The sequence below is a fragment of the Watersipora subatra genome, chromosome 3 (assembly GCF_963576615.1).
Source record: "Watersipora subatra chromosome 3, tzWatSuba1.1, whole genome shotgun sequence".
In the NCBI taxonomy this organism is placed as follows: domain Eukaryota; kingdom Metazoa; phylum Bryozoa; class Gymnolaemata; order Cheilostomatida; family Watersiporidae; genus Watersipora; species Watersipora subatra.
In genome coordinates, this window is record NC_088710.1 from 70,838,930 (window position 1) to 70,866,764 (window position 27,835).

Below are 27,835 nucleotides of genomic sequence, written 5' to 3' on the forward strand. Positions count from 1 at the left end.
CACAAGTACGCCAAGCCAACGATTCGAAGCTTTGATTTTGGAAATTAAAGATTTGCAATGATCAATCGATTTTACCCACTTCCTACGAGTGAAAATAATTTGTAATCATGACTCTAATTTACCAAAGAAAATTCGAATAAAATATTAAAGCTAGGTAAAACGGCAGATAAGCTATGAAACGATGATTGGAGATAGCAAAGAATTATCATTTTATTAATTAGTATATGTATTTATGACTATAAAAATATTACATAAATTACTTAAGTATAGAAGACTCTAAGTTAATTTACCTCCATTCTGTCTTCTTCTGCAGCAAAACGCTGCTGACGCCTGTCAGCTTTGACCATAGGCTGTCTACTCCAATCTTTTACTCAAAGTTGCTCAGATAACTCTGAGTCGCAGTCGCTCGAACTTGAAGCCATTTTAAAACTATGTATAACTTAGTAATTGTTAAAACGAGTTGAATCAGTAACGATGAGAATTCTCTAACGAATGAAAATGAATTCTCTAACGATGAGAATCTTCGAGATCACAGACAACGCGTTTTACGAGTGATAACATTTATTACGGCCTATATAAAAATTTCGCGCTGATGATTGGCTAACAAAGCGACCTCATATTTATCGCCCGTGGTTTCGTTTCAGATATCTTGCTTGTGACGTCACGAAAGAAGCACCCGCTGGAACGTGAGCTTTTTAAAAGAGGGCCTCATTCAAACGCATATATCTCTGGACAGGGTTGGTCTACAAAGACAAAAACGGCATCAAATTGTAGCTGATGTTCTAGCCTTTTATGGGTCTTAATTTCATTAGATTGAATTTTTTGATGCAACCACATCTTTAAGGCTACCTTTCGCAAACTTATCAGCAAACGTGGTGCAGAATCAGATGCTAGTAAGACAGGTAATGTTTCTGCTCAAAACGAGATTCTCATCATACAGGCTACTCCAGAAGTTAATCAGTTTGTGGAACTCAATGATTTCAGATGTCAAGTCTCTGTTATAGGTAACAGTATAGTCTATATAGCTGGCTACATTGTGCAAAAGCTAACTAAAGTGCTGTCATGACATTGGCCGTCAGTTGCTGGCTACCACTAAATCAAGTATCCAATACCGACATCTCTATAATCTACTCAAGCTACAAAACAATGGAGGATTGGTGCGTCCATCAGACAACGTCATCAGGATCCTGCTAGTTGCAGATCAATACTTTTGTATTCATACAAAGCCAGATCCACTCCATTGTGTGGTGTATTTTATCAGTAGTGTAAGATCTAGTGATGTGTTATGCTTTGGGAAACACCTTACAGATACGGCAGATGGCATATCCAACCACTGCGTCATTGATGAAAAACCTTATTCAGTCGTTTTATGATCTCCGACAGCATCATTATGCTAAAATCCTACATTCAAACTGCAAGGTGCATCTTTGTGGCATACAATACTAAAGTAGTACTTTTTAAAGGCCAGTAACAATGTAATCACTGTAATATTCATCTGCAGCTGTTGTTGTGCTGTTATTCCTAATCTAGTTATTCCTACCTAATTTAGTTCTAAGAAACTCTGATGCACCTTGGCTCAATATCCAGTGCTATACAAATCTCCTTTTACACAGTTTCTATAACGTGTATGTATAAGTTTAATCATCTGATTACACTAATTCCTGCATTTCCTTGTTTGCATTATTTTGGTTATCCTCTATTACAGCTGTTTTTAATTTCTGTTTAGTTGCTGCAGTAGTTCATTCCATCTTTTACAGATGCTGTATTATACATACAGCTATTATCACTTAAATCTTGAAAACAGTTTCTGTTTTGGCAGCATACCTATGTGTTGTTTTTATCGAAATACTTCATGTGCTAAGTTTTTCCATATGCATTTATGCATATGTAATATAAATTTTAATATAATGGAACAGTTGTTATTTGCCTAAATATATCATTTGCTGGGTTTATGCATTTGTAATACAACAGTTTGTATGAATAACATGGTCCACGAAAATTTATTTTCATCTACTTATCATTTGATATATCCCACTCCATATGTTATAAATAGGTTTTCTTCTATCAGGGCACTCTAAACGTTGTGTAGGGAGAGTTTTCATTAACACCCAGCTGGAAAATAACTATTCAACATGTACATTTCTGTCATTTTTCACCGTTTGTTTACAAACGGAACTAGCATTCGATTAGCTCTCCAATATGGCGCATACGTTACGTATTATTATCAATGTAAAAGTCACGTGATTGCCATTCCAGGGGTTTTAAGTTCAATACTTACTACCTTGCCTGTTTTCAGCCTAAGTTCATGTGTGTCCCTGCTGTGTCACTACTACACATGTGTGGTAGAACTGCTAAAGTGGTGCGCATTCAGATGATGCAGTAGTATCTCAGAAATTTTTTTGACAATGATTAGGTGGACATTCTTGGTAATTACAAAATTATTTCCAGTCATCCTTTTTCAATAAAAGACAATATTTGCCTTGTAGCAGTTTTAGGGACTTTCTGAGTGTCTCAAACATATTGTGTCATTTTGTAAAGACAGTCTGTCAGCTTCTGGCCCCCTTGCTTCCGTATATCAAATGCTATACCGTCTCTTCCAAAAGGAAAAACGCAATGGCAAAGACGAGCTCATTAATGTTAAGCGGGTCACTCAAGAACGAGGCAGGTGGTGCAAGAATGGGCACAATCTGATTTTGAGCCATTTCATCTAAATTTCTTTGTGTGTTGAGTACTTGGTTCAAGTGATCAGAGAGCTGTTGTAAGATTTTCTGTCCTTGTAGGATTTTAATCTCCTCCTAATTACAAAGATATTTGTGGTCCCTTGATTTTGGACCACAAATCCTTCTCTGTCCGGTATAGAATGTTTTCACGTTCCTCCTGTTTCAGTATTTTTAAACTTTCTTGGTTTTTTCTTACAATCAAGTTTTCATCTCCTGATGATTGATTTATACACTTGAACATGCTTTCCTCTTTGATTTGGTGTTGTACATCAAATGAGCTTGTCTGAACCTGTTCCTTATTTTAATAAACTGTATCGAGTGCCAGGTGTATCAGGTGCCAAAATGCACATTAAAGCAAGCACATTGCTGGCAGTCAAGTCCTCTGTTTATTTTAATAGTTTCTACTTCTGCTTCAAATCACTTTCCTTTGTGTTCCAATCTTCTAGACTAAGATCCATTACCTCTTTCAGTTCATCTCTCTTCACTCCTTCAGCCTTCAGACCACCAGGAAGGCTAAACATGTGTTTAGCCTTTCTGCTGGTCTAGTACTTGTTTTCTTGCATGTCAGCATCTGTCTGAGCATCACATGGATTGTCCTACAGTCTGCTCATCTCACCATTTCAGTATCAATCACTTCCTTGACATCTATTTGTTTTATAGTTACATAATTCAACAGGTGCTAGCTTTTAGGGCTTTAGTTCGTCTTTGCATTCTTGAGTGCCTCTTTGTGCTTAAAGATGGCTTTGGTTATTGGATGTCTTCAGACCGGAGAGCCCAGAGCAGCTCTCGGTTGGCATTGCACCTTTTCACTAGCCAAAAACCAAGGACACTTTCCCTTTCTCAGCCTTTAATCTGTTTTAGCCTGAAGTCACCAATTATTGTTAATCTATTTTTGGCTTCTACCCGCCTGATAGCATATTTTAAATCACTGCTTCACTGTTTTACAAATTCTTCACTACTTCAGGGTTGAAGTGAGGGAATTGATAGAATTCTGGAAAGAAAGCCACAAGTGTCGGTTCTTCATTGAACGTAGGGGCGATATCTTGTATGAAAGCAGAGCCTATCATATTTTCTCCTGCAATCGATGGCCTGCTACGTCCATAAATGACATACTTAAGATTTTTCAAGATGTCTTACCTCGGCAGTTTATTTTTGCTAAGAAAAGCTACTGTCCATTTCCATAGCCATGTATGCGATACGTAGTGATACGTCTCTGATGGTCTTCCTTCTGCTTGTGGTTGAGTGTCAAAGCGTGAGTAAACCTGTAAAGACCTTGTTCTTTAGATTTAGTCTGAGCCGGCATGTTATACTTTCAGAGTAGTATTTGCAAATTACGGTATTTAAGGTGCTAATAGCTTACATGTATATGTTGTTAGATTAGCAAGTCTTTACAGTGTTAACTGAGATATGATAAATTAGACGGATTGAAAGATATGGCGACTTGAGGTGACTAATAAGCTATCTGGTACTTATCTACAGGTGAATGGTGAGTTGTCTGGTGCTTACCTATCTTCTGTTGACTGGTGAGCTATCCGGTACTTACCTTGAGATGACTGGTAAGCTATCTAATACTTATTTTTAGGTATCTGATGAGCTATCTAGTACTTTCCTGTTTGTGACTGGTAGGCTATCATGTACAAACCTGTAAGCCTATATATATATATATTTCTCAAAGTATGTATGTCGTATGTCTGCATTCCGGCTGTAGCTATTAAAATCTTGATATTAAAATTCTGCATTCTTATGGATTTACCCTCATGACGAATGCATCGACAAGTTTTTTATCTGGACGCTCTACCACTGAGCTAAAACGGCATCGTGATCAAAGACATTTCCATATACCGCATACCCCATGCGTGTGCTAATTATTTTAGCATTGCGCGCCACACGTTACGATGGCCCTGTTAGGAACTATTTTGGGATCTAAGTATATGCAATGCGATGTTTCTTCATCTTGTTTTGTTGAAGCTAATAATTTACCTCGAACTTAAAATTTGGTGATTTTTTTATTGATTTTGTACGTCACCAAAAGATATATGTTGCATCGACATTTTGTAGTTTACACACTTGCTATTTATTTTACATCTACATTTAGTTCTCTACTTATTTATTCCAGTTGCTTCAAAGACTTTTTCCCAGCTACATATGTTTTTTTGGATTCTGGTTTGGTACTTTACATTCCATAATCATTAAATATGAACAAAGATTATGTTCATTTAAAAAATCTTTTTACGTTATTTCTTTTAGTTCAAATTAAAACATCTTTTTGTATGAATATTTTTTAATTTCCTTTCCTCAACAGACAAATATTGCGTTCGTTACACACGTGTTTCACAAAAGTTGCTATCAGTGCTCACTTTGTGTGTTAGCTTACTCATATTTCCTTTTAAACATAACCAATTGGTAATTCAATTGTTCAATTGGTGATTATAAGTATCAGTTATTCCCTGCTCTCTTATATTTGCATACATTTACATACTTTGAAATATATACATATAGATTAAATATTCTCTTATTACATATATAAGTTTCTTATTACTTTTGAAGTTTATAATATAAGTTTTTAAAGTTTGTTTCATTATCGTTATAATTTCAACTTGCATTTTTTAAGCATAATTTGAGTATCGTGTTTGAAGTTTAAAGATTATTCATTTTTGTATCACTGTTACTATTACTTAGTTAGTTTCCAATCTTTATTATTAATATTAATTTTTCATTCAACTATTTTTGGCAAACATTGTTTCAATAAAATTTCCACTACAAAATACTACCATATTTTGTCATATTTTTTTATTAATCTGTTAAATACATGTATTCTCAGAAGTTACACATTGTCTAATACCTCCAAAAAAAGAACCTGCAATTTTGACCAAGTTTTTTGACAAAGTTTGACAAAGTTTGAAAACCTTTACAGTTGTTTTTACTTTCTCTCTTAATTTATTTCAATTACACAAAACACTTCTCTCATGATATGTAGTTTGAAAGTTAATATGGCAAATGTTGTTATATGTTAAATACAAATCAATTTTCTGACCAAAGACTTTTTTATTATCCGGGCAACGCCTGGTAGTACAGCTAGTACATACATACAAGTAACAAATGCAACTAGTCTGACACGTGAGATTTTTGTTTCTTTTAGTAGCCTTTACTGTCAGAAAACCTTTTTTTCTGTTACGAAACTGTAGAAAACAAAAGAAGCTTTTGGCAAAGCAATACTAAATGAGCAGTTGACTATTTTCTGTAAATTACTTATTCTTTAATTATTAAAGAAAGAATTTATTTACTTATTTAAGAGAGACAACAATGAGCTCACAAGCAGGTTTATATTGTGGCATCTCTAGATGAAAACTGATACTCTGTGTTATTGGTTCATTTGTATTACGATAATACTTTATACCCATCTCATTTCTTGTTTAAACTTCCAGTAGTAAATAGGGGTTCATTCGGTCATTCACTTGGCCTTCACAGAGTTGTGTCTCCTTGCCTCACCATACATAGCTTGTTTTTAGAAGCAAATGTTGGTTATCATATGTATGCCATCTAACACTGGGATAGTGACTCATTACAGCCTGAAATTTCTGGAAGAGTTAATTGGATATGACTTCACACGCCACCCTCCTGCCATCTTGACCTAACTTAGTACACATGTCTGCAGTCTATAATTGCATTGATGGTCTTTCACCTGACCTCAACTCTCATTGGATCTTATAGTTCTGTTATGGATACAGTTGAATGACTTGGCTCACGTTGTGTAAAAACTAATATAGATGCATGTCCTGTTAGAGTATAGTATAACCTCAGAGAAGTTACAAGGGCAGCAAGTATGCTGCTGATTATATGGACTATATGGACTAGTCTAGTACTAGGAGCTCATCTAATTGCTGCCCAGTGCGTACTTTTCATCTTTTATTTATTTTAATGTCTGCCTGCTGAAGTTTCACTTGTTTACATTATAACTGACAGGCTTAGTGTATTTCTATGTGCATTTATTTTAGACAACCCGGCTATCTAGTCTCAGCACCAAACCGATTTATACCGAACCGACCAGAGACGGTATGTATCGACCTTTATAATGTGGCCGATGTTACTGCGATTGAAGTCTCACTAATAACGGTGTGGATTGACACTCCATGGCAACCGCTTCCGGAGGGTACGCAGAACTCAACTCTGAACAGAGCCACTACTACAATGCAGCCAGGAGGTTAGATTTCTATTTTATTTTTGGCTCATAAATAGCTTGCATTTCCTAGTTGGAATTGCCTCAATCAGGGTCTCAATAGCGCCAGGTAGTGCTGATTTGTCATCACTGTTTTTCTAGATGAAACAAAATGCTTATCGCTAACAATGCCAAAATTCGAGTCAGAGACGTCGCCAGAATATGTTACTCTTGAAGTTAGCGGTCGACCAGCAACAAGAAACCCAGCTGGTTATTCGTTCCAAGACACAATGAACATTGCGATTATCAGCAGATGGTACAACACGGATATCACCTTCATTCAGACTGATAAACCCATCTATAAGCCTGGACAGTTAGGCAAGTAACTTTGTACCTTTGACTTGCCATATCACCGAATCCATTATAAAGAAAAAAACAGCCAGTATTGCAAATGATTAAATCATACCATCCTTGTCTCTAGTTACTTTGTTTTCTCTTCAAGGTACCAAGTTAATTGGATGAATGATAAGTACTTTATGAGAAGCAAAACATAATTTATGTTATATATTTTTAAAAATAGTTTTTAACTCCTTTGTATTTCATGACCTCTTTACCTATCTGAGCTATGAATGCATTCAAATTAATCTACATGCTTGTATGCACAAGTAAGTCACCTCTGATATGTAATGTAAGTCACCTCTGATATGTAGTGGGTTATTTCACATACATACTTATCTGCATATAAGGCACCTCTGAGAAACCATCTTAGAGGCTATACACTCTGTATTCTGTAGGAAAACTTGTGCTATTTATTTGCTGCAACCATATTCTCGATGCTATCTTCCGCTTAATATCTTGATTCACCGAATCCAATTATAGCTATGTGGAGACAATTTCCAGTTTCATAAAGTCCAGCCTTCAAATTCATTTAAAAAACAGTCAAACTTTTAGATTCATTGAGTCAAATTTTTAGATTCATAGAATCACATCACACACCTATATCCACTGTCAAATTCTAGGTTTATCATATCTAATGTCCATATTTATAGGGTCTAAGCTCTAGATTCATAGAGCTGACACTCTAGATTCCTAAAGTTAAGTCTATAAATACGTAGTCTTATTACGGGTCAGCGTGCTCTCTAGTCAGCCCTGAATAAATGAACTTTATGATTAGATTTAACTTGCCTGTGAGAGTCGGCTTTTGTGAAAGTTAGCTTCCTGTCCCATGTAACGCTCTAGTTTTATAAGATAAGACTCTCACTTTAATTATCTCTTGCTGGTTGCAGTGCGGATCAGAATTCTCAGTCTTGACACTCAACTTAGGCCATCTACCGAAGTGGTGAGTTGAAGAATTGGTGTACAATTCAACCTAGGAGTAGCCAGCAACAGATGTATGAATAGCATTCTACGTTTACTGATTGAAGACGGTGTAACTAGTAGCATAATGGTGTTATTGTTATCAATCAGTTGTCAGCAGTAAATTGACATACTGTGTTAAAAACACAGTGCTGGTAGAGTCATTAACAGGAATGACGAAAACAAGCCTAAATAAACATTCGATCTCTGGGTACAAAGTCATAACTAATGTTTATGTCTGTTTTGCAGATAGAGAGTGTTAGCATACAGGCCCCGAGCAAGGTTCGAGTGGAACAGTGGAACAACCTTATCCCGGCTAATGGTATGTACCAAGTACAACAGCTAACCTTGCTCCTTCATCGGAAGGTTAATAAGCAATAATAGTTTTATAGGCGCATTATATTTCCGTGTAAATCAGGAACACCCTTTTTGCTCATCAGTCATCACCTTACTCTTATAAGCATGTTGTGAGCTCTGACTATGTTTTCGAGCAAAAGATGCGCTATACTTATGCCCTTTTGCATTTCAACACACTAGTCAATGTGGCCCACAAAATTTTTACAAACTTTCTATAAGTTTGATAAACATAATTTACCGATTTTTCTGATGGGATTTTATGGAAAACTGTTATCAAAACATAAAACAGTTTCTGTATAATATCGCCGCAATATCTATTTCATACCAAGGATACACAGTAGTACCTAGCAATGAGTAGTAATAATCTATAGTTTAATTAGATTTCAGTGCAACAGCTAATCCTTTTGGTTAGGTATGGTACAGCTCGAGTTTCAGCTGCATGAGGAACCTGATATGGGTGTCTACAAGATCAAAATGAAAAGAAATGGCGAGGAGAGCCGACAACGATTTGAGGTCAAAGAATATGGTGAGGTGATAACTCAATGATACAAGGCTTCAATTATTTTTGATTATTCATCATTGACAGCCTGTCAGCTGCTGCCGCACTCCGTTGACAATTGCTTCGATATAAATAGTTACACTTAACTCCTCCAGTTTCTCTTACACTGTCATACCTTTTGCATATTTCTGCAAGCTCTATAATATGATTCAACTAGTTGCTGTTTTAAGAATATGAATCTGGAAGGTAAGCAAAACAGATGCCTTCCTAAGAGATTAGCTATAGATTATCCCTTCTAATCTCCACTAACAGTCTAGCATTTCCTTGATTGCCATCTCTTTTCAGTTCTTCCCAAGTATGAGGTGACACTTGATCCTCCCAAATACGTTACATTCCAAACTGAAAGGGTGGTGGCTAAAGTGTGTGCCAAGTGAGTGGAGTTAGGTCTTGATATTTATATGGGTAAAACCTACTTGATGACTGTTTGGGGTGGAGTAACTCTTTTGAGAAAAACATTAGTGGTTGCCATATGACAAGTCAAATATTATCTTGAAACAAAAAGCAGAGCGACCATTTATGAAGCGTTTGTTTCAAAGCCTTTGAAGATAATTTTATTGGCATGTATTCTTGATGTAAGTCGTGTCTTATAACTGCAGGTACACCTTTGGGCAGCCAGTGCTCGGATTAGTTGAAGCCAGTGTATGCATTAAGGAGCCACGACAAACCAGAATTAGGCTAAGTTCCATAGATTTTGAGGCTTTCTCAGAAGCTGATGAAAACACAGGCATTGAGGGTTACTGTACATTAGTCGTTGAGCCAGTGAGTTGTTTGACCTTTGTGGGACCTTGTTGATAGTATTTTAAGTATATTGTTTTTCTTGCTGACCTATATATAGTACTAGCTGACCTATATATAGTACTAGCTGACCTATATATAGTACTAGCTGACCTATATATAGTATAGGCGTATAACAGATAATAGCATCAGCAACTATATGTAAGCAACTCTAGATAACTTGGTTGGACTGGAATAAATCTGCAAGTACTTGTAATTTATAACCATTGAATCATGTTGAATTTTTAACATCCTTTGTTTTTATTAACCCTACTATCTGTTCTCTGCTATCTCAAAAACCCTCCATTTTGAACGCATTCCATTACTCATGGCTGCTGTAGTTGCAGCTGATCTTGATGATTGATGTTAATCCTACAGTGAAAAAGTCTGACAATAACGAATGCTGACAGTAGATACTGAAGACAGCGGATAATGCAGACCAAATATAATGCATAGAAAAAATGCTGACAGTAAAAAATGCTGACAGGAAAAACTGCTGACAGTAAAAAATGCTGACAGTAAAAAGTGCTGCCAGTAAATAATGCTGACAGTAAATAATGCTGACAGTAAAAAGTGCTGCCAGTAAATAATGCTGACAGTAAATAATGCTGACAGTAAAAAGTGCTGACAGAAAAAAATATTGACAGTAGAAAATGCTGACAGAAAACTTTGCTGACAGGAGAGAATGGTGACTGTAAAAAGTGTCAACAGTAGAGACTGCTGGTACTAGTGAATGCTGATACTAGTGAATGCTGATACTTGAGAATGCTGACAGAAAAGAACGATGACAGTAGAGAATAGCACTACTCTAAGCTGGTTACTGTTACAGTTGCTAGATGGGTGTTACTCTGTGAATGTAAGCAGAGAAGATGTTGGCTATAGCCGATATAGGAGATTCAAGTATGGAGTCAAGTTAATAATTGAAGCAAGAGTTCGGGAACAAGGAACAGGTTGGTTTTGTCGACGCTGCCTCTATGCGCTGCCTCTATGTATACATTACAGCTATATCTAACAGTAACGCATCTGCTCATACCTTGACTGCATCCGTTAGTGCAAGCCGTGATATCTAGTACATTCTAACTCTAATAATTTCAGGTGCATACTTAAATGCTACAAGTCAGGTGCTAACCTTTCAGGAATATGATGTTAATCTTGAGATGGAAGGCTCTGATAAATTCAAACCTGGCCTCCCATACAATGCAAAGGTAGGTGAAGTTCGAGCACTTACTGTGTTAATAGCTGATAGAGAGCTCATTCGTGTACACGTAAAACAGCATGCATACAGGGATTTAGATATAAGGCATAAAGGTGGATGTACATAAAGACATACAGACAGACAAAAACATAGATATACATACACGCACAAGCAGAGAAGCATGCAGGCACACTGGCACTACTTAAAGAATCGAACCGTATATACTTACCCTACGCACTGAAAAGCTAGAATGGATTTGTACTTTTATGTTCAGGTGTTTATGTTCAAATGTTTTTGTAAATGCAACTTGAACCCTCAAGTTTTTTTCAAATAGGTAATTACCAAAATGTTGGATGGAAAGCCAGCGCCTGGCGAACCTGTTGATATTGTGATCAACAATTGGGGCAGCCGTGGCAAGTACAGCAAGAGCTACGTTGCCGACGCTAATGGAGAAGTAAAGTTTAGTATCCCTCCAGCAGCGCAGGATCTCTCATCCTATAGCATTCAGGTGAGATATTTCTATCTTCACTTTTATAATTAAACATGAACATGCTTGTGGAATAGTTCATGCATGTTTACTTTTCAAAAGAGTTTTGTGGTATCTACACTATATCATTCTTCCTGCATGTTGTTATGTAATTTATTTTCTCTTTTAGGCTGTAGCTACAAGGTTCAACTCCTCCTTCTGGAGATGGAGCTCACCAAGAGCATATCTCTATGTTGAGGGTTGGTACTCTCCATCGGGATCTTTCCTACAGATCGTACCAAATACCCAGACTTTGTCTTGTGGATCTCAAGCCACCTTCAAGATTCAATATACTACAAGTATAGCCTTGGAAACTCCACTTCAATACAAGGTAAATGTTCTTGTATAATGGGTTTATGTATAATACTTCTATTTATAATCTAGCATTCCTTGACTAGTAAATCTATATACTCGTGCTACAGGTAGTTGGACTGACAGACATTGCTGATTATGGATCAAGTCCAATCAGTCTTACTCTAAATACAGCTGTTACCGAGCAAGATGAACAAGATGACTGGGACCACACACCAAGAGATTCGTGTTACTATTACTGGTGGAGGTCTTGTGATGCCATCATTGACTCTGTTACCTCAGAATGTGAGCGCTTTTTAACGTAAATGCAATTCGAATTCTGACTTCGGTATAATAATAAAAGTACGGAATGCCAGAAACGATCAGGTTAACCTGCTGCCATATGACATCACGAACCCATACGCAGCAGTGATTAAGTAGCTTGCAATACTTCTTTAGCACCTGGAAGAGATACAACCACCACTGTTGCTCCTCCAACCACTACCCAAGGTGCTCAGGTTACAGCCACACACAAAGGAACTTTCTCCATAACTGTGCAAGTAACTGCTGCCATGTCTACTAGTGGTAAACTAGTTGTCTACTACATCAGACCTGATGGTGAAGTTGTAGCCGATGGTCTGACATTCAAAGTTGAAGAATGCACTGAGAATGAGGTGTGCAGCTTAGAGTTTTTATATCAGACAATATTATGGCTATTTTATTATATTACTAAGTTGTGTATAATGTTCTCATTGACTCAGGAGTCGCTTGTTGTTTTACAGGCACAGATGAGATTTAGCAAGAGTGAAGCACGACCAGGAGAGCCTGTAGATCTGCTGTTCACTGCTAGTCCAAACTCTCTCTGTAGCTATGGTGTGGTAGACAAGAGTGTTTTCCTCGAAGGTGGAGACAACCAGCTGAGTTTGTCCAAAGCTTTGAGTAAAATAAAAAACCTGGCACTTCAGGAATGGTCAGGGTGAGTTGATAACGAGTTTGTAGTCAACACTAGAAAGCAAACTAAATATGACTATCTCTTAGTTATATTCTTATGGTATTGTAGAGTCTATTGGTCTGACTTCTCTCAATGTGGTTCTCTGCCTAGCAATGGTAAGTTACAATAAACATATTTTACATAATACCATAGCAATTTCATCTAAAGCACTCCAAATATCTTTTTACTTATGTTTTGTGTATTTAAATGGTATCTTGTAATCCTGATTTGTCTGTAAGTGAAATGATTGCTAGAAAACCTGTCTGTATTTTGTTATATAGATACCCATAGTTTCTACTGGTCCATGCCATATGAAGATGCCAATGATGGCTTCAGAGCAGCTGGTCTAGTAACTGCGACTAGTCTGAACATATCTACTAGCCCGTGTATATTGAACAGCTATAGACTATTCAGTAAGTTTCTGACACTTACTTTGCACATTATACATATGTGAAACAAACCTTATTTTGCTCTCATTTGTTGATAGTGTAAAATAGTACATCTGTTTATATGGTCATTTGTTTATTATAAGTATATTATGTTTGTTTGTTATATGGTTATAGGATTATTATGGCAATCTAAAAATTTGGGTTAAGAGGTCTGATGTAAACCATTATCTGCAATGCACTAACTGACTGTTATGATGGCCTGTAGTCTGTCTGCCCAGACTATTAGTGATTAAATTTCTAATCAATTTACCATAAAATCCAAATAACCATAAATCTTTGAAAACGTAGCTCTTAGAATATAGAGTAGATTATGAAACTGGATAATGCTACTACTGGTTAAGGAGGGCTCAGTGAGAAACCCCTGGCTCAGCGCGAAATACTTGCCAGTTGTATAAAAGTATAATTGTGATTGTTGGTACTTTATTCATTGCATTTACTCTGAAGGGAGAAAAGATTGTAAAAATATATACTGTTTTTTGGTAAACATTCAACATAATATTGTACCAGCCTTGAAAAACCTAAAAGGCTCAACGTCGGTTTATGGGTGCTTCATGGTAATTTTAAGGAATGTTGGCTTGATAATCTTGCAGCTCAGTTTTATTCAGATGATCGAAGGCTGGTAGAGGAGAAGACAATTACCATCCACTATTTTGTTAAAATATTGGTCGCCTTATATGTATTAGTATAAAATGCAGGCAGTATTGCAAGACTGGTTTCACTTTGAAGCATACTCTGACTTGGTAGCAACTTCTAAAGAAGGATTTTTGCTTTTTGTGACAGTTTCATTTCTGAGTCCACAGAGTACAAATGTGTGACTTAAATCACCAGAAAAAACTTTCATAGTACATGCTAAATAATGCATTGATTTTAGACTAGAAGATCAAATGTGAACCAATGGAAATGACAGTAAGCTGTGTATATATAAAGCATAGACCTAATAACTATACTTAATAGGTCTATAATTAATAGTATAGTTAATAGGTCTATGATATAAAGTAATCTAGATTAATTTAATGCAACAGAATATAATAAAATATAACAATCTATCACAAAATTACAATATAATATAATTATAACACAATAGAATTATATTTTATAATACAATATAATTTAATGCAATGCTAAGGTGTGGATTAGCAGGAGATAACCATTTAAACAGCGAGTTATAATGACAAAAAAGAGAAGTAAAATACATGTAGTTATGAGATAGAAGCAGGTCGTATGAGTTCATACGTCCTGATGCCTGACAAAAAAAACCGTCTCCTCATGGATAGAGTCTTTTGTTATGTGTGACTCAGGTCAACTAAGCACAGAGGTTCGACCTTCCTGAGCCATTCTTCACTGATTTCTAGCTCTTATGGTTGAAATGAGTTGTGGTTTAGGTGAACATCAAAATTTGTTGAGCTGCGATCTTCTTTAACAAACTTAAATATACTCAAATTATTATTATTTGAAAATCATTACCAAAGGTAGCTCTAAATGTTTGTAAATGTTGCAATTGATTGTCATAATTTTCTTTAGGCCTCCTTAAAGATTTTTTTCTTGGTATATTTATTTGCGCTAAAGTTTAATGTGTTAAACTTGTGTTGTTTATTTTTTTTATTTCTGATCTCTTGTCTGCATTGGTCATCCAGCATCTATTTCCTGATAACTTAACAAAACAGCTTTGTAGGGTCCAGTGGTTTTCATCAGACACCCAAAAATATGTTTCTATTTTTAGCCCTCATAACTTTAGGTTAAAAGGCATGAGGGCTGAAAGGATGGTATTTGTTCAATCTATGAACTCTTAATTGTTTCCTCACCCCGGTTAACCCGTGTGGGTGGTAGTTTCTGCTCTAACTCGGGTCTCCTACCAGAGACCTGGGAGTTTGAGCACTCGCCTCAAGATCTTAGCTGTTCCCAATAGCGCACTTTTCTGCAACTCACCTGAGTTGATTACCGTTGGTATCTGGGCAAGCCACATTTTATGTGCCAGTGTTATTGCACCCAGTGCCCCAATGACTAATGGGATTACAGTTGTTCTTACATCCCAGCATTTTTGAATCTCCTCTCCAAGAGGGAGATATTTCTCTACCTTTTCCTTTTCTTTGCTGGCTATATTGTAGTCATTGGGTACTGCTATATCTATTATAGTAGCTCTCTTGTTCTCCTTGTCCACCACCACTATATCTGGTTGGTTTGCCAGGACATGCTTGTCAGTCCGGATGTAGAAGGCCCAGAGGATCTTAGCGCGGTCATTTTCATTGACCTTACCAGGAGCTTCCCACCAGTGTTGTGGTTTATTAAGGCCATACTCGTCACATAGACTTCTACACACAACACCTGCAACATGATTATATATATATAGATATATATATATATATAATCCTATCGCAGGTGATATATATATATATATATATATATATATATATATATATATAAGTGCGCTACTGGGAACAGCTAAGATCTTGAGGCGAGTGCTCAAACTCCCAGGTCTCCGGTAGGAGATCTGAGTTAGAGCAGAATTTACCACCCAGACGGGGTATCCGGGGTGAGAAAACAATTTTATATATATATTTCTGGAGGTTAACACTCGGTGTGTTTATTTGACTGGCTTGTGGAGAGTGAAGAGAACTGGTAGTTTCCTTTACAATATTACTAGGCTCTATAGAAAACCAACTGGTAGCCTGTGAACTGGTAGCCTGTGCCAGTAGAGTACACAGGTATTTGTTCAATCTACCCCACTTTACTAATAATTAATTATCAAAGCTTAATTTGGGGTTTTCAAATGATTCTTGGCTTTGCACTTCTCACATGCAACAATCTCTCTGAATACATACAAGCGAGAGAGTGAGAGAATGAGAGAGTGAGAGAATGAGCGAGCAAAAGAAGGGAAGGGGGAGAGATAGAGGGTGATAGAAAAAGAGTTGGAGAGTGAGGCAGAGAGAGAGTCAGAGACTGAGATAGAGAAGCAGAGAAACAGAGAAACAAAGAAACAGACAGATAAACAGAAAAAATTGAGAGAGGGAGATTGAGAGAAAGAGTGACATAAAGAGAAAGAGACGGGTCATATTTAGTTTCGTTTTTGTTACCTGTTGCGACATTTACACATTATGATGAGTCATTAATGTTGTTTGCTCTGTAGCAGAAATAATTCCTTTGTAAGCATTTTAGCATAAAATTTTACAAAACTATTAACAGTGTGTTGGCTATTTACACCATAATATGTATTGTATATAGTATATCTATATACATATTTAATTTTTTTAGATCGAAGATTTGAGTCAAGTGACTTTGCTTCAGAGTCTGATGATCTCGTGCAAGCTTTTGGAGGTGGAGGATTTGGCGGAGGAGGAGGAGGAGGAGGACAAAGCGCTGGAAGCAGACGCAAGACAGCGGCATCTGTTCAAGAAAGTTCTAGATACAGTAGTATCGCAACAGATGAGTTGAACTCAGAAAGGAAAGATATCACAAAAACAGTTCGTACATACTTTCCAGAAACGTGGTTGTGGGACATGGTCGATGTTGGGTGAGTTGATCATGGTCTTTTTTGTTCAAGTGGTTATTTTAGATAAAATCCACTTTTATGTATCTGCTAAATGTATTTGTTAAATGCTATTTTAGCTCAACTGGTGCTGCAACAGTTGCTTCGACTGTGCCTGATACAATAACCGAGTGGGTCGGTAACACTGTCTGCATGGATGAACAAGATGGACTAGGAGTGTCTCCAGCTGCATCTCTCATTGCTTTTCAGCCATTTTTTGTTTCCATGAACTTACCGTACTCAGTCATCAGAAGAGAAAAAATGCCGATTGCTGTCACAGTATCCAATTACCTTTCCCAGTGTTTAGCTGTAAGTACATGTATCTGTCTTTAAAAAAAGATTATAAGGATTTAGTGCCAAGCTATTGCTAAATGTTACAGAGATGAAAGAAATTAGTTTAAGGATATTTTACAGATATTACTAAGTGTCAATGAATCTTCTTTCTGTAAATTCATCTAGCTGCTAGTAGTAGCTGCTAGTACAGTCATATGGATACTAATGAGGCTTGGTTTCACATCATAATTAGAGTGCTGTAATACAAAGGCCTCTATTACAGGTAGCACTGAGCATCAATGAATCTACCGACTATGAAATTCTACAGAAATCATCAGCAGTACGATGTGTCTGCTCACAAGGAACCGCCACAAAAAAATTCACAATAGTCATCAATCAGATTGGAAGTGTTAACATATCTATCAATGTAAGTCCAATTTCTTATTGATTTTATGTATGTGAATCTAAAAGTAGTATTCTCTGGGGCTAGAATTAAGCATTTTCACTGCAGGCCGAAGTGGTGAATAACCCATCTGTATGTCCTTCTGGGTCTGAGATGGCGACTCTGGTTGGAATGAGTGACACAGTGATTCGCCCTGTTATTGTTGAGCCAGAAGGTACCCCAAGAGAGTACACTGTCAGTGACTTTGTCTGCATGACTGATCCCGACTCTGGTGAGTCTGCTCGAGAGGCTTTCTTAGAGATACGTTACTGTGAAGATTTTGATAGCTCCTGAGGTAGTCTGAAATTATTGCCTTTTGTTAGAGTTAAGCATCAACAACCATTGTTGTTTCAGCAACACCATCAGGAACTACAATTGAAACCTACAGCCTGCCACTGCCAAATCCAGCTGAGCTTATAGCAGGCTCTGAACGGGCTTACGTCAAGGTTGTCGGTGATGTGATGGGTCCTGCCATGTCAAATATTGGAAGCCTTCTGAGGATGCCCTATGGCTGCGCAGAGCAAACCATGGTTTCATTTGCACCAAATATATTTGCACTCAAATACTTAGAAGCTGTTAACAAGGACAATCCTGCAATTAGAAAAAGAGCAATTCAATATATGAAATCAGGTTCGTTTCTTACTGAGCATTATAGATCTTCTTGATGTCAATATTCATTCCTTCAGAGTGTGTCAATTTAATTCTATGAGTAACTATGATATTTTAGGTTACCAGAGAGAGTTGACCTATGCTCATGCTGATCAATCCTACAGTTCCTTTGGCAAGTCTAAGCCTGACACTCCTGGTAGTATGTGGTTGACAGCATTTGTAGTCAAGTGTTTTGGACTAGCGGAGCCATACATATACATCGATCAAACCATTCAGTCAAAAAGTATCGACTTCTTTATTCGAAACCAAGATCGAGATGGGTGCTACCCTCAGGTTGGTGACAACTAAATATTTAAACTAAGTAGCATAACCTTACTTGATTTTTTTTAAATCTGTTCTCTTCTTTCCATCATTTTGGACAACTAAAGTTTTCTAACTGATACTTTTGTACTTTTTGTTCCAGTAAATCATTCAGGTCATTGTTATCTCAACCTTGCTAATGAAAATATTAGTTTGGCTTTTTATTAACTGCTTTAGAGCCTCAATGCTTGTGATTCATTTCTAGCTGACTTCTGAATGTGGCTTTCAATTCTTAGATTGGCACAACACACAACAAGTACATGCAGGGTGGGTTTGGTGCGACCAGCAATGGCACTAACAAAGCTGCCATGACCGCATACGTGGCGATTGCAATGATGGAGGCTGGGGTAGAAACGACCAGCCCTTCTCTTGGACTAGCCTTCGAATGCATTGATCGACAATTGTATGAAGACGGCTACACTATCTCTTTAGTAGCCTATGCATATTCTCTCTTTAACAAGGCTGATGACCGAGCCTTCAGGAAGCTGCTATCAATGGCCAAAGGTAAAACTCCCTGCTTTTTTTAAACTGTTTTCTCAAGAAGCCCATAGTTTTTTACGAAATTGGAAGATTGTTTAACTGGGTGTAACTTTTGTAGTTAATGGTACAATGACCATGTGGAAGGCAAATGAGAATGAGCCAGAACCCCCAAGGATCCATTGGTGGTACTACAGACCCTCTTCTGCTGATACGGAGACAACAGCTTACGCCCTCCTCACACTACTCAAAATGAGGAACAGCGTCAATGAAAAGATACAGGATGGTCTACCTATAGTTAGATGGTTATCTACCCAGAGAAATCCATGGGGCGGTTTCGGTTCAACACAGGTAGTTTTACACAGCTTATTACATTTGCCATACCTTGATATTAATTCATCATCATCTTTCCTTTTGAAAAGACATTTCAATTGTGTTCTGGGAGATGTAGTATCTTCTACCTCATGTTTTCTGGTTTGATGACGCATTATCTAGATCGAGTTGCTATTAGAATTCGGGGTTCCTTATTCCCGAGTGCTTATGTTTTATTAGTCTAACAAAACTACACAACTAATTGCCACTCTCGCTACTCCTATTTTTAGGACACGGTTATAGGACTCCAAGCTCTGGCTGAATATGCAGCTCTCATATACATTGATGGAATTTCAGCATCAATCAGAATCACTGAGAAAAATACCAACACTCAAGTTGCATCTTTTCAACTCAACAATGACAACAGTTTTGTGGAGTTTACGGAGCGTCTCCCTAGAGTTGCTGACCTCAGGCTGACTGCCACTGGTAAAGGGTGTTTCCTCATGCAGGTAACCAAGTCTAAAGTTCTGTTTTTATATTAAATGTTTGTCATAATTATTTTCAAAAACTTTGCAAAAACTATCGGTACGAGGCAAGGCTCAATCAGGCATTTTAACTGCTAGCTAAGACAGCAAATTGTAAGCTTGTTATGACAGCATAATGTATCACAAATTTTGTGATGCATATACATTGATGACATAATAATCAATTGAGACCTTTGTATATACTTGTCTCAGTTGATTATTACGTCATTAGATGATCATGTATATACAAAGTTCTCAGTTGATTATTATGTCATCAGATGATGAAGTTTATACAAAGGTCTCAGTTAGTTATTATGTCATCACATGATCAAGTATATACAAAGGTCTCAGTTAGTTATTATGTCATCAGATGATCAAGTATATATGGAGGTCTCAGTTAGTTATTATGTCATCAGATGATGAAGTATATACAAAGGTTTCAGTTAGTTATTATGTCATCAGATGAGCAAATATGTACAAAAGTCTCAGTTAGTTATTATGTCATCAGATGATCAAGTATATAAAAAAGGTCTCAGTTAGTTATTATGTTATCAGATGATCAAGTATATACAAAGGCCTCAGTTAGTTATTATGCCATCAGATGATCAAGTATATACAAAGGTTTCAGTCAGTTATTAGGTTATCAGATGATCAAGTATATTCAAAGGTCTCGGTTAGTTATTATGTCATCAGATGATCAAGTATATACAAAGGTCTCAGTTAGTTATTATGTCATCAGATGATCAAGTATATACAGAGGTTTCAGTTGATTATTATGTCATCAAATGATTATTATGTCATTAGATGATCATGTTTTTTGAATTATTAAGTTTACTCGCAACAAGTGTAAAATACAAATTAATGTGATACTGTGAATACATTGAGGAACCAATTATTTTCTTTTATGTTTTAGACTAATGTGCGTTACAATATCAATCAACCGGATAAAAAAAGACAGCCTTTCACAACTACAGCCAGAGTTTACAGAAAACGCGGTTCCAAAGAAGCCTGTAAACATAGGCAGCTCCGAGTTTGCACCAGGTAAGCACTCTCTGTTCTAATTCATCTTACCATGGATTACTAGACGTAATATTTAACTAATCATTGAAGAGCTATGAAAACTGTCTTTATAAAACTTCAGGTATACTGGTGAAGGAGGTGTGAGTAACATGGCCATTGTTCAAGCCAAGATGGTGTCAGGTTGGGCTGCTAATAAGGCTGCTTTGAAGGACCTTATGAAGGATGAAAGTGTTGATCTTCAGAGATATGAAGTAGATCGAGATGGCACTGTACAGCTCTACTTCAACTCCGTAAGTGTTAATAAAAATCAATTACGAAGTTTCTATACAACTATGGCGTAGTGACACACTCCTCTATGGCATTGCAATATCATAATGGAGACAGCCTTGGCACTCCCATTTTGTCATGATTCATTGTTGGTGTCTGGAAGCAAAATACCCATGCGATGCACCATCTTTGTGCCGTGAAAACAGCTGTAGCTACTAATGGTGTCACATTTGTGCGTATGCAGAGGTTTTGCTTTCTTGTTACTTTGAAAGTAGAAAAATGGCGAGATCAAGATGGCACTGTACAGCTCAACTTCAACTCTGTAAGGATATCTTTGTGTATTTCCTTAAAAATCCAAATCCTTTTGTGTAACAAACTTTGCACGCTGGCTGAAACCTGTCATAATGCACTATTGTATGTTTATTTGATGCTACATTCTGTATGAAAGTAGCATCCTATTTTCCACACTGTGTTTTACATTTCACATGGGCTATTGCTTGATTTCAGTTGAATTCTAACCAGAAGTGCTTCACTATAGACATAAACCAAGAATTTAATGTGAAGAACGTAAAACCTGCTGTAGTCACCACTTATGACTATTACAAAACAGGTAAGAATAATTTTCTAAAACAGCGAATTACATCTGTTTGCAGAGCAAGTAACGGTATAATTAAATTACATGATAAATTATCAATACAGTTATTCACCGAAAACCACATTTGCAGATAGTTGCACCTCAAAGAGTCTGTCAGCCATTTACCTGTAATTCTTTAGGGCTACAACTCACAAGTTCATCTGAATATCATTCAATTCTGCGCATGAACGCACATACATACATATATTAACATACTGAGTCTTTGAACCTTTGGTATGAATTTGGAGTATGTTACTGCTAAATTCTTATTCATATATGGTGATTTTGTAGAGCCCCACATTATAGGGTATATTTAGTCATCTCTTGAAATGACTGATTATCTCTCATTTTTCCCTAATTCTCTATCATCACCCAGTCTTTCATAATACTTTTTAGTTCTTCTCTATAGTTCATGCTCTTCCATGCAAGATTGTTTCCTTTATAAATTCGCATCATCTCGTTCTTGTTTCCTCATCAATGTTAATAGTTTTTTTATGTATGTTCTGGTTTTGGATAACGTTTCTTGATTATTCACTCTTTTTTGGTTTTCTGTTGCTGCTTCTCTTTGTTTAGTTTTTGTGTTCTTGTGGACGGTTTTAGTTTTTGGTTAAGTTTTTTTTTATAGCACCTCAATGTCTTTTATAGTTTTTACCATTTCGGATTACTTCTGCTGGTTTTTTCATCACACTCCTCTGTGACACCTCCTGATCCCCAGTAGTGCCTTATAGTAACTATTAGTCATCCAGGCTTCTGTTTAAGAAAGATCAGTGACCCCCTAAAGATCTTTAATAGTGAGTAGTCCTCTCTCAAAGTTTTCCTCTAGTAGCAGTTCTTAATCCTTAAAGTTTTTTAATAGTAGCTGATAATCTCTCAATGTCTTTATTACCAGCAGAGTTCTAGTGCTGGCTAGTTAGCTCTCTGGTTAGCTCTCTGGTTAGCTCTCTGGTTAGCTCTCTGGTTAGCTCTCTGGTTAGCTCTCTGGTTAGCTCTCTGGTCTCTCATGAGCTGTTAGACAAGAAGCTAGAAAATAATTCTGGCTTAACTCATTTTAATGTATCTTTTGAGATTAGCAAGGGAATCTTTACAATTTATTACATTATCCCACGACCAAATGAGCGGATCGAAGTTTGAGAGTTTTTATGATAAATGCATGTGCACACAACTTAGGAAAATTATTCATCAGCAACGTCACAAACCCTCGTTTCGAAATCTCATCAACAAATTTAACCATTATTTTGTAGAGTCGTTTAAGTATAATAATGATACAAAAAACATATAAACCTATTCAAATATATTACAAAGTCTTTGAAAAGTGTCGACAGTATCTTAAAACTTACCCATCTGAATGGATTGTATACAAATAGACAGATTTATTTGGCCCAAAATCGTTATAAAAACTTGCTAAGCCTTACTTTTATCAAAGTTAAGACCGGAAATTGAAACGCCGAGCGACAGAGAATAGAACGATTAAGTCGTGCGCATTTCACGAAAAAATAACGTGCACATTTCACCAGTCTATAGCATTGTTGAATTGCCGAAGGTTTCTGTAATTAACGTAGGAGTACTGAAATCGTTTCATTTTTGCCGATTTCAAAGTAACTGACATTTTAGACAATTTTGAGTACTTTGGTATTCTAACTGATGTCCAACGCAGTGGAAGTAAAGGAAATTGCGATGATTTTTTTTCTAACGGTTCTTATGAGATTATTACAATATTTAATTATAAGTTTGGATGACTACAGAACAATGACTACGTAGTACAGATTTTCTAAAAATCTATACAAACTTCACAACTTCTTGATATTGCTAGCTATGACGTTTTGAAATGTAAAAAAAATTGTACATTGGTTTCATATTATTATTATATTAATAATATTGGTTATTCTAATAATATCAGTGCATTTTACTTCTAATATTGGCCAATATTGCATTTCTCCTATTACAGGGGGAGAGATATAAACATATAATCTTTTTCTTTCATTATTGCTATTTGTTGTATATAATAACACCCACACCCAGTACATTACAGCTACCATTGCAGTTATCCTATTGCACTGCAGTGCCATTTGACTGCTAATATTGCATTTCTCAACCATCAGTACCCTTTCTTTTTTTCCAATATCTCTTTGGTCGTGGGCTGTATGACAGTGGAATTTCTAGTTACAATAATTTTTTTACATTTATTGTAGAGTTGAGACAAGAGACACAGTATAAAATTTACAAATGCTCTCCTCTGACAAGCCCCAGCACTGAGCCAGCAGTCATCTCTTCGTGAACATTTTCTGAAGTTATTCTTGCCACTTCCTTTCAAATATTATAACATGTTTCCATTTATTTTTATTGAATAACAATTCAGTTAAGTCATAATTATTATTTTATAGCTGAAGCTGTACAGATAAAAATACAGATAAAAGTCAGTGTTGAATAATATTTAGCTATATGAAGAAACTTCTTTCTGCTGATAACGAGATTGTTTTTATGGGCAATTAACAGTTTACTTTGTGGCTGTTCAATTTATAAAATTAAACTTGTGTTTTTTATTCAATTATTTTAAAAATACAGATATGTGTGTTATCACTAAAAAATCAAAACCTTCCCAATAAATACTATTTAATGACTAACAGAATAATTTATCAGCAACTACAGCAGTTTTGATTATAATTGGATACCTCTACAATGAGTAGGAGCACAAAACTCCAATATACCTAGGTTCATGCGTATTAAGTGGCTATTTAAAGCTTCTCAAAAAGCACTTTTAACATGTCTCCATGCTAGCTAGCCGAGGGCAGCGCATAGTTTCTACCCACAAATTCCTAGTAAGCTCTTTATATAAAAGTAGATGTTAGTTAGTATTAAAAAGGGCCCTATCCGCTACACTTTTATCAACCCAATAAGTTAAGAGGTGCTTAGCTAATTATAAGTATGGATCTACATAGGCCTATACCCTATGTAATGTCTATGAGTTGTGTAGTCTATGCTGCCAACTTGCGGTTGTATTTTACTGAGTCAAGCTATTCTGACATTCCAGTGTTTATGCAACAGGCTCCATGCTGAAAAACAAGCACCGACATACTGTCCAAATATAGAGCAATGTTATTTTATTGCCACTAGCATATGTGTACAACTCATGCAATACACTAATATTAGACGAATGCCCGGCATTGCATGAGGAATAAAAAAGATTTTCACAGAAAATTTATTTTCAATCAACATCTACAACGGCATTTATCATTCTAACTTTTAAATGAGAGTGTTTTGTTTATTTCTGTGTCCTATGTTTATTTCTGCGTAATTCATTCTGTACTAGCTGCTGTGCCCAATACAGATCTGTACAGTAATTCATACTATACCAGCTGCAGTGCCCACTACAGATCTGTACTGTAATTCATACTGTACCAGCTGCAGTGCCCACTACAGATCTGTACTGTAATTCATACTGTACTAGCTGCAGTGCCCACTACAGATCTGTACTGTAATTCATACTGTACCAGCTGCAGTGCCCACTACAGATCTGTACTGTAATTCATACTGTACCAGCTGCAGTGCCCACTACAGATCTGTACTGTAATTCATACTGTACTAGCTGCAGTGCCCACTACAGATCTGTACTGTAATTCATACTGTACCAGCTGCAGTGCCCACTACAGATCTGTACTGTAATTCATACTGTACCAGCTGCAGTGCCCAATACAGATCTGTACTGTAATTCATACTGTACCAGCTGCAGTGCCCAATACAGATCTGTACTGTAATTCATACTGTACCAGCTGCAGTGCCCAATACAGATCTGTACTGTAATTCATACTGTACCAGCTGCAGTGCCCAATACAGATCTGTACTGTAATTCATACTGTACCAGCTGCAGTGCCCAATACAGATCTGTGCTAAATGCAATAGTCTTGTTGGTCATGTGAGTTTAAGCATTTCTTTCTGTATGGGCACACTTTGTCTTTTTGGTAGAGCTTCACCCATAATGCTAGCTGCAGTGTTAAGCATGAAGCCATGAAAGATTGGTATACCAGGTATGTAATAAGTATATGCCCATCTTGTTCTACAATATAGCTGGCTGGACAGCGTAGTGTTGTAGATAAATGTGTGTCTAGTGAACTGGAGGTTGTGAGTTCCAATCTATATCACAACGGATTTGTTATACCTAAAACTTCAATGTTATAACTGGACACATGGACAGACATACAGAATACAGATAAACATTGACATGGCGGATGACTGGATGAATGCCCGGCGTTGCTCGGGTAATAAAACAGTCTTTGCACAGAAAATTTATTTTTTTAACATTTACCATCATAACTTTTAAACCTCATTTCATGAGAGAAGTTTTTGTGCAGTTCAAATAAACTTAAAAAAAACTAAAACAATTGTAAAGCTGTTTAAATGCAAAATAGTTAGCAAGCAAAGGCTAGATAATGTATGTTTTGTTACAATGATTACAATGAAAAGTGAATTGATACTGATACAATTAAAGTGATCTGAAAAAAAATGAATACATTGAATTAATATGTTGAATTAATAATAACACAGAGCACATAGAAGTTTGTACTAGTACATGTACTAGTACCTCTCAATAGATGATTCTGGGACAAACATAAAAATGAGATATCAGAATTAAATACATCAGTGAAGAGCACGAGAGTACTTGGTCTGTCAGAGAAAATGTAGAGGCAATTCTTACTCGAAAATGTCCATGCATGGGAACATTTTTTAGTTTTACAATTCCTAGCGATAGCCCTCTGCAATAACCGGAAATCGAAGATTGAATTGTGTCGTTACAATTAGACTGTAATGACACTTATGAAATTGAGATGACACAATTAATAATTACAAATAAAAAAATAATGAATTTTGAAATGGCTCTTTAAAAAAACTTTGAAAGAAGAACAAACGCAAAAGACAATATTAATTTGTAATAAAGTGTAAATATTTAGCTTTAATAGCAATAAAAAATACTGTAGATGAGCTAAATCAGATAAGAAAGGCTTAGCCTTGTGGTTAGATGCACGTGCTTGCATATCGTATTGCATATGCAATCACCACCAGTTTAATTCCACTACGCGGAGATTTTTCATTACAAGATTTTAATCACGATAGCTGGACACAACAATGATAGAAACCAGAAAACAAAAAACCAACAAAAAAAACAACGATAAACTGAGAGATTTGTATAAACAGATGAGAGTATTAAAACAGCATCAAAGATGTAATTATCAAATGTGCGTAAAACATTCTTTAGATATTTTGTATTTTATTATTTTTACTCACGTACGCAGTTGACTACTTGCCGCCGGGAGGGGTGAGGGACAGATACCTGAGACTAAACTAACTCAACAGACTAAACTAAGTCTAAACAAACAGACTAAACTAAGTCAACCAAAGCCTACATGTATTAGCTTTGTATTAGACTGATCTCTGTATGTCTTTGTTATCATTTAATTAAAATAATGTTCCTATAAGGATTACATGCAATCCTTGGGATATCTTAGGCGCATCGCTAACATAAATAATAGAAAGATTTAATTCACAAAAGTCTGTCTCTTCTCCACCAGAAAGTAGAGATAACATAATTTGCCTAGTTGGCACCGTACAACATGGTAACAGACATGAGTAGAAACTTTGACAAAAAGGCTGGCCCTGATATTTCTATAAACACATGTCTAAACATTGTACATGAGTGAGGGACTACAGTGGGATTGCATATGGATGGAGATGAGAAACATTTGTTTATAAGAGAGATAAACTTTCATATCCATCCTGGTGAGCGATAATCTAAACTTTTATTATTTGAGTTGGCAAGCATTATCAGTCTCCAGTCTGACAACCTACAGCTTACTTTTACAACCAAAATGGGGATTCTTTGCTACTTGCAACAGGAAATAACAGATGCCTAATGTCATGCTAGTGCCAAGTATTATTGGTACTTTGCCAACAAACATTATGCTTTTTAGCTAAAGCTTTATACAAGCTAATATTATATAGTACTGTCTCATTATAGCTATTAATAATGC

At 36.3% G+C, this 27,835-nt stretch overlaps 1 protein-coding gene across 1 annotated transcript; it reads left to right on the forward strand.

Annotated features, from left to right (window-relative positions):
• The first annotated feature begins 6,514 nt into the window (after window positions 1–6,514).
• On the forward strand, window positions 6,515–24,355 carry LOC137391928 (ovostatin-like). Its single transcript, XM_068078492.1, has 30 exons — window positions 6,515–6,608; window positions 6,716–6,921; window positions 7,039–7,254; window positions 8,163–8,215; window positions 8,482–8,554; window positions 9,002–9,115; window positions 9,434–9,518; window positions 9,745–9,907; window positions 10,752–10,872; window positions 11,018–11,127; window positions 11,452–11,625; window positions 11,774–11,974; window positions 12,066–12,240; window positions 12,394–12,608; window positions 12,717–12,910; window positions 12,995–13,041; window positions 13,207–13,338; window positions 16,624–16,882; window positions 16,978–17,206; window positions 17,454–17,597; window positions 17,682–17,883; window positions 17,943–18,242; window positions 18,340–18,554; window positions 18,818–19,085; window positions 19,180–19,409; window positions 19,661–19,879; window positions 20,808–20,935; window positions 21,036–21,204; window positions 21,689–21,791; window positions 24,005–24,355. The coding sequence occupies exons 1-30, from the start codon at window positions 6,544–6,546 to the stop codon at window positions 24,088–24,090; spliced, it is 4,896 nt and encodes a 1,631-aa protein (XP_067934593.1). The 5' UTR covers window positions 6,515–6,543; the 3' UTR covers window positions 24,091–24,355.
• The last annotated feature ends 3,480 nt before the right edge of the window (window positions 24,356–27,835 follow it).